This window comes from Cryptococcus neoformans, chromosome 8 (assembly GCF_000149385.1).
Source record: "Cryptococcus neoformans var. neoformans B-3501A chromosome 8, whole genome shotgun sequence".
NCBI lineage: Eukaryota > Fungi > Basidiomycota > Tremellomycetes > Tremellales > Cryptococcaceae > Cryptococcus > Cryptococcus deneoformans.
Genome location: NC_009184.1, coordinates 145276 through 160177, shown reverse-complemented (window position 1 = coordinate 160177; position 14902 = coordinate 145276). Strand labels below are relative to the sequence as shown.

General features: G+C 48.9%; 6 protein-coding genes across 6 annotated transcripts in view; 5 read left to right on the top strand and 1 right to left on the bottom strand.

Annotated features, from left to right (window-relative positions):
- Positions 1 to 1115, top strand: part of CNBH0620 (hypothetical protein) — a gene marked incomplete at both ends in the record, with an annotated part of 2665 nt that extends 1550 nt beyond the window's left edge. Inside the window, 2 exons of the mRNA XM_768922.1 lie at positions 1 to 702; positions 772 to 1115. The exon at positions 1 to 702 is cut by the window's left edge and continues 644 nt beyond it. Coding sequence (XP_774015.1) covers positions 1 to 702; positions 772 to 1115 — 1046 coding nt within the window. The remainder of the gene's footprint in view (positions 703 to 771) is intronic.
- A 1288-nt stretch (positions 1116 to 2403) lies between these two features.
- CNBH0610 (hypothetical protein) lies at positions 2404 to 5978 on the bottom strand (the record flags this gene model as incomplete). The annotated part of the gene is made up of 11 exons (XM_768921.1): positions 2404 to 2421; positions 2492 to 3062; positions 3127 to 3240; positions 3324 to 4183; positions 4270 to 4611; positions 4663 to 4982; positions 5035 to 5180; positions 5232 to 5359; positions 5419 to 5493; positions 5548 to 5655; positions 5697 to 5978. 11 exons carry the CDS (start codon positions 5976 to 5978, stop codon positions 2404 to 2406), a joined length of 2964 nt encoding a protein of 987 aa, XP_774014.1.
- A 296-nt stretch (positions 5979 to 6274) lies between these two features.
- On the top strand, positions 6275 to 7054 carry CNBH0600 (hypothetical protein; the record flags this gene model as incomplete). Its single annotated transcript, XM_768920.1, has 3 exons — positions 6275 to 6306; positions 6356 to 6579; positions 6648 to 7054. 3 exons carry the CDS (start codon positions 6275 to 6277, stop codon positions 7052 to 7054), a joined length of 663 nt encoding a protein of 220 aa, XP_774013.1.
- Positions 7055 to 8163: 1109 nt separating this feature from the next.
- On the top strand, positions 8164 to 8945 carry CNBH0590 (hypothetical protein; the record flags this gene model as incomplete). The annotated part of the gene is made up of 2 exons (XM_768919.1): positions 8164 to 8186; positions 8252 to 8945. The coding sequence occupies 2 exons, from the start codon at positions 8164 to 8166 to the stop codon at positions 8943 to 8945; spliced, it is 717 nt and encodes a 238-aa protein (XP_774012.1).
- A 534-nt stretch (positions 8946 to 9479) lies between these two features.
- Positions 9480 to 13162, top strand: CNBH0580 (hypothetical protein; the record flags this gene model as incomplete). The annotated part of the gene is made up of 6 exons (XM_768918.1): positions 9480 to 9556; positions 9615 to 12075; positions 12125 to 12339; positions 12396 to 12712; positions 12766 to 12861; positions 12915 to 13162. The coding sequence occupies 6 exons, from the start codon at positions 9480 to 9482 to the stop codon at positions 13160 to 13162; spliced, it is 3414 nt and encodes a 1137-aa protein (XP_774011.1).
- Positions 13163 to 13657: 495 nt separating this feature from the next.
- CNBH0570 (hypothetical protein) lies at positions 13658 to 14803 on the top strand (the record flags this gene model as incomplete). Its single annotated transcript, XM_768917.1, has 1 exon — positions 13658 to 14803. The coding sequence occupies one exon, from the start codon at positions 13658 to 13660 to the stop codon at positions 14801 to 14803; it is 1146 nt and encodes a 381-aa protein (XP_774010.1).
- Positions 14804 to 14902: the final 99 nt, after the last annotated feature.

Here is a 14902-nt window from a genome sequence, read left to right as displayed (position 1 = left end):
GCCTCAGTCCCGAACCTGATTCTTCAAACTCACAAGGCTCAATCAAGTCTATAGAATCGTTTTCCTTACCATCCCCGCCTGTTTCACTTTCGTCTCGTCTGACCAACGCGTCTGCATCTACTTTCATCTCCATCCCTACCTCTCTCTCTATCCTCCCTGCCGGCTTTACCGATCACAGCCCAAGTCCCGTTCCCAACGTTCAGAAGGAAATTGTTGCCCGGGAGAAGACGATTCCTATTCTCACAGTCAAAGCGCGCAGAGGCGCCAACGGCAAAGACAAGGATCAAACTGTAGATGGTTATGGCAAGAATCGATTGTTGAACGGTCTCGTACCCTCTTCCGGCTCACCTCGTACTCTGGGGCACGGAATCGGAGCACCCAGGAAATTGCGGACTGCCAAGGCATCTTTGGCACCTGGGAATATTATGGGGACGGGGACGCCGTTGAATAGCAAAGATACCAACGCGCTAGGTTTACCAGTCCCACCTCGTCCACCTTTGGATGGCATTATCGGTGTAAAATCCAAGATGAACAAGATGAACAAGATGAGTAAACTGAACATGATGAGCAAACTTTCGAAAGCCCCACGAGGAGATGCAGGTCCAGCGGCGCAACTTCAAATGCAGAATCAGAGCCAGAGCCGTCCACCTCTGGGAAAGATGAGTTTGGGTACTGTGACGAGTTATTATGATGTCCATACGGGTACGTTCGGACCAAGTGATGGGGTGAGGCTGCAGAGCGTCTTGCGTACGCAGTATGATGAAGTCAAAGGGAGAGGAAGGCAAACGGATAACTCTACTCCACCTCCCTTTTGTGGTGGAGGCAATCATACCTACATGATGTCAACCTCGGTGAATCAGTCGAGCACCAAATTTGAAGACCCTATCGTACCGTCCACTCTCAACCTCAAACATTCCCCGTCCCCTTCATTGATGAGCGGTTGCAGCTTAGGGTCATCAGTCTCCAAGGGGTGCGATTCGATCGTGACGGGCGAGACGGGTTCAACGGGCGCCACCTCTGGTACGGACGAGGTGGAGGAATGGGAGCTGGAGAAGTATCTGAATGCGCTGGAGAGTCAAAGTGTAGATATTGGAAGGAAGGGTGGGTATATCTAGGTTGTTTTTTAGGGTGGTGTATCAATTTAGACACGATCAGCTTATCAGCTTATATCAGATATTCGGACAAGAGATCTTCATCTGTAACATTTGAACTATTCTGAGAGATTGCTTTTTGTTCAATGAAAAGAACAATGGCATTTTTACTCGTTTTGATTTACTATGCTGTCAGCAAAGGTGGACTCCAAGTCATAGAAAAGTGGTTTTGGATGCATCTAAAAGACATTAGATTTATAGATCTGGCACGTCCGAGGAAGAAAGATGGACATAGGCCAAAGCTGCTTATGAGAGAGCAGAGTAACCCTAAGATGAAATATGTGAAGAAGGAGCTGGACGAGAAGACGATCGCTAAAAAGAAGATGCAGAAAGAGAAGTGGATATAAAGGGGTGATGGCGTTGAAGGTGAGTAACGAGGATTTGGACGATTTTTATCGGACGGATGATACCGGGCGAGTAGAGTCGCTTTGGACAGGTTTTGTAGTTGTGACCAACTTGGCTGCAGTCGTTGCACCGGCTCTTATTGGTGAAGATTTCGCGAATGTGTTTACCAGCTGGAGAGAGATAGTAAGGTAAAAGATTTTGAGGTTGATAATAAATAATAGCTGACAGGGTGAGCCAGGTGTGGGTTGGGTCTGTGGGGTCACCGGATTGTGAGCCTTGGCACGAGTGGGTGCAGGCTGCTCCTTTTTCGCCTCCAAGTACTTGCTAACTTCTAACTGTAGTTGAGTACGAACCTCATTCAAACTTCCATTGTTAAACTCCGCTTTGTCATCAAAGGAACAGATTCTTAGGACAAACAGTGCGATAGAAATCGGCCATATTCTTGTCGCTGGGATAGAGGTCGGTACCCATCAAATGGCGGCGATGTTGGGTAGCTTGTGATTGAAAGTAGACCAACTTGTTGAATTGCAGACGGTAAAGTGAACGAAATTCTTTCATCGTCCATTCTAACGACATCGCAGCATCCTTGAAAGCCACAATCCATTCCTCCCATCCTGACTCGCCATCCTCTTCCGTCATCCCACCAGTAGTCTCCACCCATGCTTGCAGGGCCGAACATTCGATGGAGTTACTCGCCAGATCCAAGATGGTTACTCGCCGATTCTCTTCCTGCGCGTAATCGCTTCCGGGGGTATAAAGAGAGCAAGTCCGAATACTGTCATACATATCCTGTTTATACAATCTTAGCATGGTTTGCAATCTATACATGTATGTAATGGAGAGGATGGTTCGTAAAGCATAACAACTTCTCGTGAACTCCTGAGCCATGCCCATAACGGATCAACGTTCAATCATATTTAAATGGCTAGAAAAAATTCCGCAAATCCATTAGCAAAGCGTCCTGTGGCAACACAAGCCTGGGGGAAAATACTCACTCTCATGCACATCTCACAGCATTCCGCTGCCCCATCATTTTCATAAGTACAATCCGGACATGCAATCCTCGCCAACAATGCCGTCCCTCCGAATCCTTCATTCTTTCCATTTTTTCCCTTGCCTCCATTACCTCCATCTACAATGTCATCATCATCATCCAGATTCCCTTCTTCTTTCACTTCAACCAATATCAACTCCTCCCCTTTCAAATATCCCAGCTTGCCAATCGTCAAATCATTATCTAGCTCTTTTTCTTCTTCATTCCCTTTCCCCGAACATTCCTCTTGCTCTTGGGGTTGGGTTCGACGTTTGTAATAAATCTTCTGGAGAAGCGGGGTGATTCCTGTTTGAGAAAGAATGGATACTTTGAGATCCTTGATTGTACTTTGTCTCGTGGCCTGGATGTATAGCGTTTTAAGCCGGGACCGTAGGGTCCTTGATGTGTTACGGCTTGATCCTGATCCTGACTTTGACCCGCTGGTATTGCCTGTAGAGGCGGGGGTGCTGTAAGATGTGGGCGGCCCAGGAGCGAAGACGATTGGTATCTCGAGTTCGTCGTATGATGATAATCTTTAACCCATCCAAGGTCAGCTGTCCTGCCATGCAATATCCAAGGCCGTGCAGTTGAACTTACCTGATAATCCTGCATGGCTCGCAGACAGCAGGAGTGAAAGAAGCAATGTTCACTTTCTTTCCTTCCGGGGGGTTGGCACCAAATTGTACTTTAATTGGCTCTTTCTCACCGTACCTTCAATCAATTATTAGCCTTTTTTCTTTCTTTGACGGAAACATAAAAGTAGGGAATGGTCACTCTTCCCGCCAATGACTTACTTCTGACAAAGCATCTCCCATCCGATCTCACTAATCACCCTCGGTTTCTCCATCTGCGGATCCCAGTCCAACAATCCATGCTCACATCTCCCTCGTCCCAGACCCATATCCAACTCTGGCTTCTCCCCCCCTGGAGTCTTCATATACACCTCCCATTTCTCAATAAACTCTTTTGGAAGTACATAATAATCTAATCCAAAAGCAGGCGGCCGCGGGTCAAGGTGCCGTTTGATAGATTTATCAAGCTTCACATCCGTTTTCCATTGTGCCAACGATTCTGCATTTTGGTCTGCCTCGAAGGAACACTCGGGGCAGGGGGGTGTTCCGGGTTGGAACGAAGGGAAGGAGCCAAAGATGGAGTGGAGGAGGGAAAGGGCAGAGGAGGTTATGAAGGTGACGGGCGGGGCGGAAGATGAAGGTAAGGGGGCGTTGTGGGGGCATAAGAGGGTGTAGGAAGAGTGTGTGGGCAAGGTTTGAGGAGGAAGTTTGCCTGTTCGCCAGTGGATGAGCCACGTTTTGGGAAGACACCACCGTTCTTCTTCACCCCCTTCTTCCAACTCGGCCTTGGCATTGAGTTCGTCGAATGCCTCAAGCGCCGACTGCTGCTCCGTTATACTCGACCTTGCGACAAAGCCTTCCGCAACACATATTAGGCAGACGTCGATCTCGGGAAGAGAAGTATATAACAAAAGTTTATCATGAGCTAGCGCGGATATTGTACGTATATCAGAAGATTTGAGGGGATCCACTTGCGAATGAGCACAGAGGATGGATGAGTAGTCGAATGGCTTGTAGAGATCTTGAAAGGAGGGAGACTGGATCCATTTGGCGAGGGCGTCGCGAGGAACAATGTAGTCTGTCTATCGAAAAAAAAAGTTAGCCATAGTCGTATCAGTGGGCAGTAAAGAGAAGGAAGAAAACATGCCCCAGGAAGATCCCTGATAACATCCACCTTCGCCCCCTTTAGATGCTCCCACTCATCTTCCAAAACTTCCTTCCTCACCCCCACTTTATTTAATTCTTCCCTCAACCCTCTATTCTCCTCCTTAACCTTCTCCATGACAATCGCTGGTGGAAATTGGGGAGACACATGGCCATCTCGCCGTTTGTAGACGAGCATGTAGGCATCTTTGGATGATTCTAACTTGCCCTTGTCATCGCCAGGTTTCTCAAGCTTGATTTTCTTGTGCGGCCGGACAGGTTTAGGCTGCACCAACTCGTCGTTACAGATATACCAGGTATCATTGCTTTCATCATATGTCTCGCAAACGAAATGACCATGATACGCCTAGGAGCCGTAATCAGTTTCAAAATACCATCTCCTACAGACCAAACTCACGCTTGTCCCTTGATGAGATATAATTCCTTTTAATTCATATACCGAATTCCCAAGCACCGCCTCTTTCGGATACTTTATCGACGCTTTACTCTTCTTTCTCGACATGCTTTTGAGATCGAAGACAAACCTGAGAAGAGAGAAGTGGATAACGGGAGGGAGGGTGACGGGCAGCTGACGACGGGTTGCACGGCGTTTAGAGAGGCAGGAGGGGCAAGAGTATTTGTTGTCCCCATCAAGGATTTCAGGGCATGTGAATTCGTCCAGGCGGGATTGAAGGGTTGTATTGTCTTTCAGCGAGAGTTCAATCTCGAGGAAAGTGGCTTCCCAAAATCAGGAGGAACGTCTAGCGTTTGGGGAGTAAAAAGGGCTTACTCTCAGAGATACTTTCGTACCCACATTCACACTGGGTAATATACTGCATTGTCCCTTCAAACTGATCTTTAACCAACGTTTTGAGTTTAGGGTCGGAATGTTTTGAGAATTCTGATGCGATCAATGACATGAACAGTTTTGAGAACCTATCGTGTTGTCAGCCTACGACCCGTGCGAGACTGGGAGTAAGAATGTACTCGGCTGCATCTTGTTGATCACCCATATTGAGTCGCAGAGCGTCTATCAGACCCATGGGATCCACTACATTCTTTTCGCCATATTCCAGCTTAGCGAAGATGAGAGCTAATTGGTAGAGTGGTGTGGTCTATTTTCATATCATAACATTGTCAACGATCTTCCTGATCATTTACGCAAAAGGCCGACCTCTGTAGTCACGCAAGCATAGACTGCATTACGAAAAGGCACGTTGTGGAACCACAATTGCAAGAAGGCGTTTGCCTGAGAAGCTTATTAGAATGGGGCAAGTACACGGAGAGGAAAGAAAAGGTTTACATAGCACGTCGCCCCGAGGTTTCTTAAACCAGCGGGCCCATTACGCTCTTGTGGAACATCTCCTAGGTTTGAAATAACGAATTCTGCTTTCGCATCAGGTTCCAAAAGCTGCACTGTTAGCTCCCAGCCGATCAGTAACCTTAGTTTACCTTTTCCGTTCCAAGGTTATTGTAACACATGTAATTCGATTTGCAATTTTTTGCTCTACATCCTGTGCCCTTCTTCTCCCCAGTTCCTTTTCCATTCCCTTTTACCTCACTATCATCCTTGGTAGTCTCTCTTCCAAGGTGTGTGAGGTCGCGAGGACAAACGACGCTTGTAACAAGCCCAGCTGCACGCCGTCGATGTTCGAGCGTGATCTGACCTGGCGTTCGGACCTCTGTACCGACCCAGTCCCAGTCCTGGCAGGGTTTTGGCAAGGCTTTCACCATAAAAGCGACTTGCTGGTAGAGTACTGGACAATAAAATGGGAGACAGTCTTGGAAATGATCCATCGATGGGCTTCGCTGTCTGCGACGTTGAGCTGCAAGGAACAACAACATCAGGTGGAGGTTTAGCTAGGCGCCCTCAAATTAAAAGATTTAGGCATGACCTTCAATTTCCACGCCTGACCAGTTTTGTAGGCGCGCTGTCATTCTTGATCACTACCATTGTCCATACCACCAGCGTCTTGATATCGTCAATATTGTTATAACCACATCCACCTGCCAAAAAAGCATCGCTCAAGATGGGGAAATACTACTGCGACTACTGCGATATGTGCGTTCTCCTTTTCCTTATCCCGGACACAAGCTGACAATCCTCGTAGCTACCTCACCCACGACTCTATGAACGCCCGCAAAGCACACAATTCGGGTCGTAATCATGTCGCCAATGTTCGAGACTACTTTGCCGGCCTGGGAGGGAACCAAGCGCAGAGTCTGATTGACCAAATTATCCAACAGCACGAAAGCGGGGGTAGAAATCAGATGATGATGGCGCCGAGTATGCGGTTGGGTGCGGGGTTCATGAATCCCCTGGCTACTCAGCCTGGTACGTTTCAATAATCCTCCCTCTTTAAAATTCGTCCATAGCCAAGGCTAACCATGACAACATTTTAGGCTATCCCGGCCCCCCTCCTCCCGGAGCATTCCCCACTTTCCCCCCTACAGCCGGTACACCCCCCTTCCGTCCTCCTTTCCCCCCATCCTCAGCACCCGGTGCTCCTCCCCCTACCATGCCGCCTTTCCTCCCTCCCAACGCTTCTGCCGGTGCCGCACCCGGTATCGGTATGGGGAGCACGCCCCCTTTCCCACCTAACACCGCGTCACCGAACCCCGGTATGCCGCCGTTTAGACCACCGATGGGGATGGGGATGCCTCCTGCTCCTGCTCAGGCACAAGCACAAGGATCACCGATGGGGATGCCACAGCAGGGACAACAAGGGACGTTCACACCCACGCAAGAGGTTCCTCAAGGTGCTGGGGCGGGAATACATCCTGATCGATTGAGGATGTTGGGACAATAGGCGGGGTGGTGATGGTGTGTGTGTGCAAACAAGGAAAGAGATTAGACGGCAGATGGGAAGGATCAGGTTAGGCCGAGATTAAGGCAATGTATCATCCGTTATATACCTGCATACCAACCGAGTTTTTGGGCCTCGCATTCAGAAGTGTGAAATTGTTGACGGTGTAGATATTTTAACTAGACCAAGAGACTATGTAGACACACAAAAAATTCGCCATGCGAGAATCATGATTCTCTAGCTTTTGATACCACGAACATGGACGATCAGATATTGGAACAGTGCTCCTTGTGAAGTGAGCTATCAGCGCCAGCTTCATTCCTCATGTCACCCGCCACTATTTAGGCCATCGTGCGCGAGAGGGGAAACTTTACCGACTGATGGATGCCATTATCAAGTTATATGAAGGAGGAGCTTATAGACTTAACTACTTAGGTATTACCGTACACAGGTTCTGTCAAAGATCTTGAAGAGATAAAAGCTAGCAGAAGAAACGGGAGATGCCTTTCCGAAGAGAGAGGCAGCGGTGTATGATTGGACGGCAGCAAGGTGGTTCAATTTGCGCGCAGGCGGAGTACCATCAAAGTCCGTCGCAGACCACAGGCAGAGCTTATACGGAAGCGTTGATCTTGTTCATAATTCCCTTTCAATTTATGTCCATCGTATCTCTCAATACATAACAAATGGCGAATTACTCTACCAATGGCGTCTGCAGACCATATGCAAGCCAATCATGTAAGTGATGACAACAAACATATGAACGTCCGATGCTCCAGTAGATCGAGCAAAATTCACAACCAAGACCACAAATGACCTCACACCCTCCTTTGGTGTGAGTTCCCACAGCGGATGCACCAAAGTCCAGCAGGCGGATATCGACTTTTTTGGAACCATCTTCGTCTTGTACATAAATGTTAATCGCTCTCCATATAACCGCTGTTCTCAGCCATTCGGGCGGTTATAGAAATGTGCAGGGCATATAAAGCGCGATACTCGGTGAGTAAAGCTCCTTCATACAAGTCTTCATCTTCCCACCAACCGCCTTCATCGCTTTTGCCTGTACTTTCCCATCTCCACTGTCGTAACTCGCTGCCATATACTGACACTTCAAAATGGTCAACACACGCTCCAAAAGGTGTGTCAATGGAACCACTTTGAAGAAAAAACACAGCTAACTTGGACTTGTCTCTGTTTTTGTAGTGATGCCGACACTGCGATGTCTAATGCTCCTTCACCTATAACAGCTTCGCCCATTGTGGACACTTTCATTTCCCAGTCACCCAAGGCGCCTAACAGCGTCCCGTTCACTTCCCCGTTGTCTCTTTACCCTACTCCAAAGTCTCTCTCTGGTTCTCCTGCCCCTGACAAAAGCCTGACCAAACCTGGACCACCTGCATCCGAGTCGGCGTTTAGGCCTATGACTGGGTGCGCGACGGAACGTGAGAACGAGGCAGCATTTGGATCCCCTACTAAACCTGAGCCTCAACCCAAGGTCAAACCTCGACATAAAGCCAAAGCTCAACTGAATGGCAAAGCTCAACCACCGAAAGCCGAATCACCGATCAAATCCACGCCCCGACCCAAAGCTTCTCAATTAAAAGGCAAATCCCAATCTAAAACAAGTGCCCAACCCAAAGCCGTACCTCAATCTAAAGCTACACATCAGTGTAAGACTGTATCCAGGAATTCCCGCAAATGTATAATTTCACATGCTACCAAGAACGATGAGAATGCTCCTACTGGGAACGGTTATACTCTTCTCGACGTAGTTGCAGCTAGCCGGATAGTGAACGATGCGCGAGGCAGCGACAGCAACTTATTTGGCCTCTTGTTATTGAGTGTAGTGTCGGAGTTGCAACCGTCTTGGATAAGTGGGAAGAGGACTGCATTATAGGCGCAGGAGGAGGACTGACACTTCTTCTCATAGACAATCGGGCTTTGTAATCTGTAGCTTGATCACCATCGCGCATGTACCAATTTGTAAACAGGAACAAGTCGTATCGCCAAAACTATAGGTACCTTTGTGGGAAATCATCTTCCTCAACGCTATGAACACTCTTTCAACCTCTTCCTTCCATTACACTATACTCTGCAATTACGAGAATGAAACTCTTTCATGCATTACTGCATTCGTTGTACATAATAAATGAGGCCAAGCCCCGGCCCGAAAAACTTGGCGAATTTGGTTGGCGGGCGGTAAAACCGGCTATTGTTTCCAAGTCAAAAGTAAATACCCAATTTACGTAACTCGATCACGTCCCTGTTTCCTGCGCGCGGATGTCTTGTTTGTGCATTTCTAAATTGTCGCTGTATTAATTTAATTTACCTGCTGGTCTTACGCCAAATCTTATTCCCTGCCCCATTCTCGACGCTCATATCCCCATACATATCCTGTAGCCATCTTCATATCCTATACTCACACGCTGCCATGCCGTACCTCGACCTCAGAGAGCTCAACGCCCTCACACAGCTCGCGAACAGGGGCGGCCTCGGCTCAGCCATCGCGTACGTCCCTCTAACACATCGCGCGCACATTGTCGCAGAAGCTCACAAACATGTTCAGTCTCACAGACTGTGTGGCCGAAGAGCCTGACCAGCTGATGTACATCCAGAATGACCACCTTATCATCCTTCGTGACCTAGGCGATGTATTGATCGCGTCGTGCGAGGGCGTCGTCGGATGGGTTCGAAGGGAAAACCTACGATTCGTCACCCTGGCTAGTGGCAGTGCGAATGTCAGCCCCGTCCTCGACAAGCCACAAGGAGAGTCTCTCCCAATCACGGTCCTCACGGCACCATCACCTCCACCGCCGACTTCCCCTCCCCAGGGAATCAAGCCTGAACAGAATGATGCGCTCGACACGCCGTTGATCGAATTCAAGCGTAATTCTGATCCTTTTGAGCTCGAGTCAGAGTCTCCTCAGATATCTCCTGCGCTATCTTTGTCATCGCCCGGGTCCAGCTCTCCAAGATCAGACAGTTTCTTTCCTCCCCCTCGACCTCCCAAGTCGCGTTATCGGCAATCCCCCTCTTCGTCTGTCAATGGTAAGGCGGGAGATGGGGGCAAGGAAGATAGGGAAAGGAAAGACTCGGGCACGAGCAACGAAGATGTAGGAGGTATTGGAGGGTCCATGATGGATATCCCCACTCGCCAGCCTTCGCCTGACCTGCTCTCGCCTTCGCTGCCCCCTGACCGAGAAGAGAGCGAGTATGACTCTGACCGATCATGGGATATCTATGGTGACTATGCTCGTGAGAGTATGTACGGTCCTTTGATGAAAATTGGTGAGCGATCGCCCAGCTCGGCCAGGGGAGGTGGATCGCCTCTGCACCGGACCGCAGGATGGAGCAGTGAGGGCGAGGTGGATGACGAGAATATAAAGGAAAAAGTAGTAGATGCTTTGAGGAGCGCGCAAGCTGTAATCGCCCCAGAAGAGGTCCAAAAAGCAAAGGAGCTCAAGGTTGACGAAATGACACCAAGAGGCCCCGATTACCCCTCGCCTATCACTCCATCTGCACTCAACGTCTTTGAAGACACACCCAAAAACCCGGTGGTAGAGTCTCAGGCTTCAGAAGGAACATCCTCTGGGGAGGCAGCCCAAGCACCGGTGACTGCGGAACCCATTGAGATGGTGAAAACATCCAGTAAATGTAGTTCCACCAATTCTTGCTCCGTGGTCACTCCTGTTTCTGAAAACGATGATCCTCATTCGTCTGTCCACCGCGACACCAAGCCAATCCCTACTCCTGCTTTTATCCCTCCTCGTCACCCCAATTTTTCCCCCAGCCCCTCTCTGTCCCAATCTCCCTTCCCCTCACCTTCTCTAAACTCTCCTTGGATGCCCGGTTCTCCTTCATCACCGCATAGCATCGCCGCGACACGTAGTGCTGTAGAAGCATCTCGTGAACGTCAGCAGGAGGGTCGCAAGTCGAAGGGATTAACGCTGGTGGGTAGGATGAATGGCGATTTGAGTTCTGCCCATGGTCCAGTGCCAATCACATTCTTGATCAACAAGGATGGAATCCCCACCGCAGTCCCTATGCCCCACGGCGTCCAATCAACAGGGGCTCCAGGGGTCGGTCTTGGTTTTCCCCTTCCCAATCAGGAAAAAAGGGTGATTTCTCCGCTGGCTTCGCCCGTGAATCTTGAAACTCCTGCTATGCCCGCGCACATCCATCCCCCTGCACCTGGTAGGAGCTTCACAGAGCCTACAGCACGTACGACATCCCCTACAACAATAAGTTCTTCTCTCTCGGGGCATGATACCGTTCAGGATGAGATACCTATACCTTCAATGCGACCCAGATCGAGGAGTTTCTCATCTTCTGTCGCGAAAACGCTAGGCGTTGGGCGCAAGTCGTCTACACCGTCGGCGCTGTCCATCAATACCTCCAACAGCCAAGGATCATCGAGTCCATCGCCTAACCTACAGCAATCTAACCACCGAAAGCTGTTCAAATCATCTTTCGGACCATCTACCACGTCACTCTCTCCCCAATCCCCTCATTCTCCCGGTATGTCAGTCCTTTCCAGGGGAAACAGCACCAAGCATTCTGTCGTCTCCCCTATTCAACCGCCCGCTTCCTCCCAATCAGCCACTTTCCCTATCTCCTCTAAATCTTCCAAATCTTCCAGACCCACAAAGAAAATGAGCTCAAGAACGCTCCCAAGTCCGGTCAGCCATAAGGACTTTGCAGAAGAGACGGTCAAAGCGGATGGAATGGATTTCCAACTCATTCATCCTCAAAAATCATCATTTTCACCGACTGGTTCGCCTAATCTTGATACTATCTACAGGATTAGCAGCTCCGAGTTTCAAGGGCAAAGGAATGCGCCAAAGGGGGCGGTGGAAGATTTGAAGAGAAGGCCGACGATGTGTAGTGTGAGCTCGAGTTCGGCTTATTCGTCGAGAGCCTTGTATGATACGGATGAATGGGGATTCTTGAAGGAGAAGAGTCCGACTCCAGAGATTTTCCAGTCGAGAAGCGCGCCGGGCAATCATCGTGCTATCGAAAGCAAATGGGTGAGTATCTGTACTCTTATGTCCCTAACAGAACTGATTTTTGGTATAGCTGTCAATAACATCCTCCCCTCTTCCTGCAAACGGCCCACCTAAAAAGGTTCGGAAACTTGTATTGGAAGCTGGTATCCCCAATTCTTTGAGAGGTAAGGTTTGGGCGTGGTTCATGGCGAAAGCGCTATTAGCGAGGGTGCCGGGATTGTATCATGAGTTGTTGGAGCATGATAAGAGGCCAGAGGATGAACGAATTGAGCAGGATGTTTTGGCGTGAGTCAATCCCCCCAGTATACTATAGAATGGGTAAACTAAATTCGTTTGGACAGAGCCTATCCGGACCACTCTATATTCGCCGAATCCAATTGTCCGGGACAGCAAGACCTCCGCTACATCCTCCGCGCATACTCGCATTTCGCGCCCGACGGATATCGTCCCGAGATGGCATTGATTGCGGGAGCGCTCCTCATCCACTGTGTTGCTGAGGACTCGTTCTGGCTTTTGAGCGGGCTGGTGAACAGTGTGTTGAAGGACTTTTATGGGAAAGAAAAAGTTGGCTTGAAGATTGAGGCTGGGGTATTTGAAAAGCTGTTGAGCTCGGCGGAGCCAAAGTTGGCAAAATTGTTCAAGGAGATTGGGTTGCAACGTGAGTAATTGATCTTTCTATTACTGACACAAAAAGGCTAAGTTGATTTATAGCGGTTGAGTTCCTTGGGAAGTGGTTTGGACAATTGTTCATCAGATGCTTACCTTGGCCTACTGCCCTCCGTGTAATTGACGCGGTGGTATGTGAAGGCAAGTCTCAATTTCACTTTTGTTATATCTATCCAAACTAACCACGCGCACAGGTACCCGCTTCCTCCTCGTCGCATCGCTAGCCGTTCTTTCTCTTTCTCGAGATCGTCTCCTCCGCCTGCCACCAAATCACGATATCATCCTCAATTACCTTCACAACCTCCCTCAGGACAGTTTGCTGCTCCCTGCGCACTTTATGAAGGCATGTGAAGAAATCAAGTTTGAAGAAAAGGAATATAGAAAGATCAGAAATGCGATGGAGAAGGACCATGTGCCGCTTGCGTGGATGAAGGAAGCATAGAAGATGTAATTGCTTAACACGGACAATATATTTGTTTATTTTATTCAGTTGGGAGAGCTAGAAGATATATAATTATACATGTGAAATGTAATTTGCTATTAAGATCAAGATTGAAGAAGTTGGTTTGATTATTCCCGTTTCTGCTCTACTCTTTACTAATGATATCCCATTTGGCCTTCATGTTAATTGTCCTAACTCTTATGTCTTATATATGTCTTCAGCCGCGTTATGTAGCGACTTGACAGTGGTACGAATCGAGGAGGAATCATAGCAAGTTGATCCTTGTCCGCTCCAGGTCAGTACGTTGTAAACGAACATTTTGTGCAGATATACGGTGGGAATCAAGCCACGACTGGACCTATGCCACAAATGTTACTCCGCGGCGGAGATTTGTCCGGACGCGGGAGAAGTCAATAATGAATCTTCGGAATCTCAGCCGAACGTCTCTTTCGTCCTCTTCTTTCTCCGCAACGCCAGGGCAAAGAAGCAGCCGCCATGACCCACCCACTGGCCATGCCCATGGACGAGCACGCAATTCCCATGAACAATCTCCAGACAATGCCACCGTCCCCGTCCAACTCCCTCAATCATAACCTCTCCATTGCCTTCTCTCGCATCTATGACCAGATCGAATCCCTCAAGCAGACCCAAGCTCAAAATCATCTTCAGGCGCTTACAGATCTCGAACGGACCGTCCGCCTTGCAAACGCCGGAGTCGCAGAGCAGGTGCGGCAGGCTGTAAACGAAGGTATAACGGGGATGGTCCAGCAGGCTGTCAGACAGGCGGTAAATGAGAGTATGGGAATGATGGTGCAAAGCGCTGTGAGGCAAGCGATGCAGGGGATTATCTTCTCGATGAACTATACAGATGGGAATATACAGGCGCAGGCTCAACCTTTATCGCAACAACAGCAACAATCGCAACTCGCCCATCCCCAATCTCAACCTCCAAATGGTGCTCCCAACTCGAACACAAATAACGTCCACGCAACGCCACAGGGATGGGGGATGCCTCCTGCCGTGAACGGGTATATGTCAGCGCCAAATGTTGGAGCTCCTCCCGGCTCGGATCCAACTTCTTCGTTGCCTAATACGCTTCACTCGAGCTTGTTCAATTTTGCACAAGGCTCTGCATCTACGTCAACTCTTTCTTCTAACCATACACATCCCCATCAACAGCCTGCACACCAACCATCACAACCAGCAGCACACGCTCCACCCCCTTCAGAACCTCTAGTCGGTCATGCTCAGACGAAATCTCAAGCTTCAACATCACAAACTCATCCTTCTCCTGGATCCTCAAATTCCTGCTTTACCATGTCGCGTGAAGTCAAGACGGTCCCTGATCTTTGGAGGGAATACACAGTAGGTTTGGAAGGACAGCCTCCTGTCCGATCAGTGTATGAAGGGTCGGAAAAGAAACGTAAAAAGGGCAAGCGGTTCAAGGACGATTCAGAGCGAAAATTCTATCGTAGGAGGAAGAGAGTGTTGGATCTGGTGGAGACTTTGATAAAGAAAGGGATACCGGAAGATCAGGCGGCGAAGAGGGTAGAGAAACTTCGCGAAGACAGAAAGGTGACATTGAATAAGTTGGGTGAAATCATACCAGAACTGTCGCCAGAACAGCTTGCGATGATATAAATGTACCAGGAGGATATGAGGACGGAAGCTGGTGAGTCTTATGAAACGCATTATTAAGCTTTGTCAGCCTCTGATGAGATTGCTGTATAGAAAGCAACA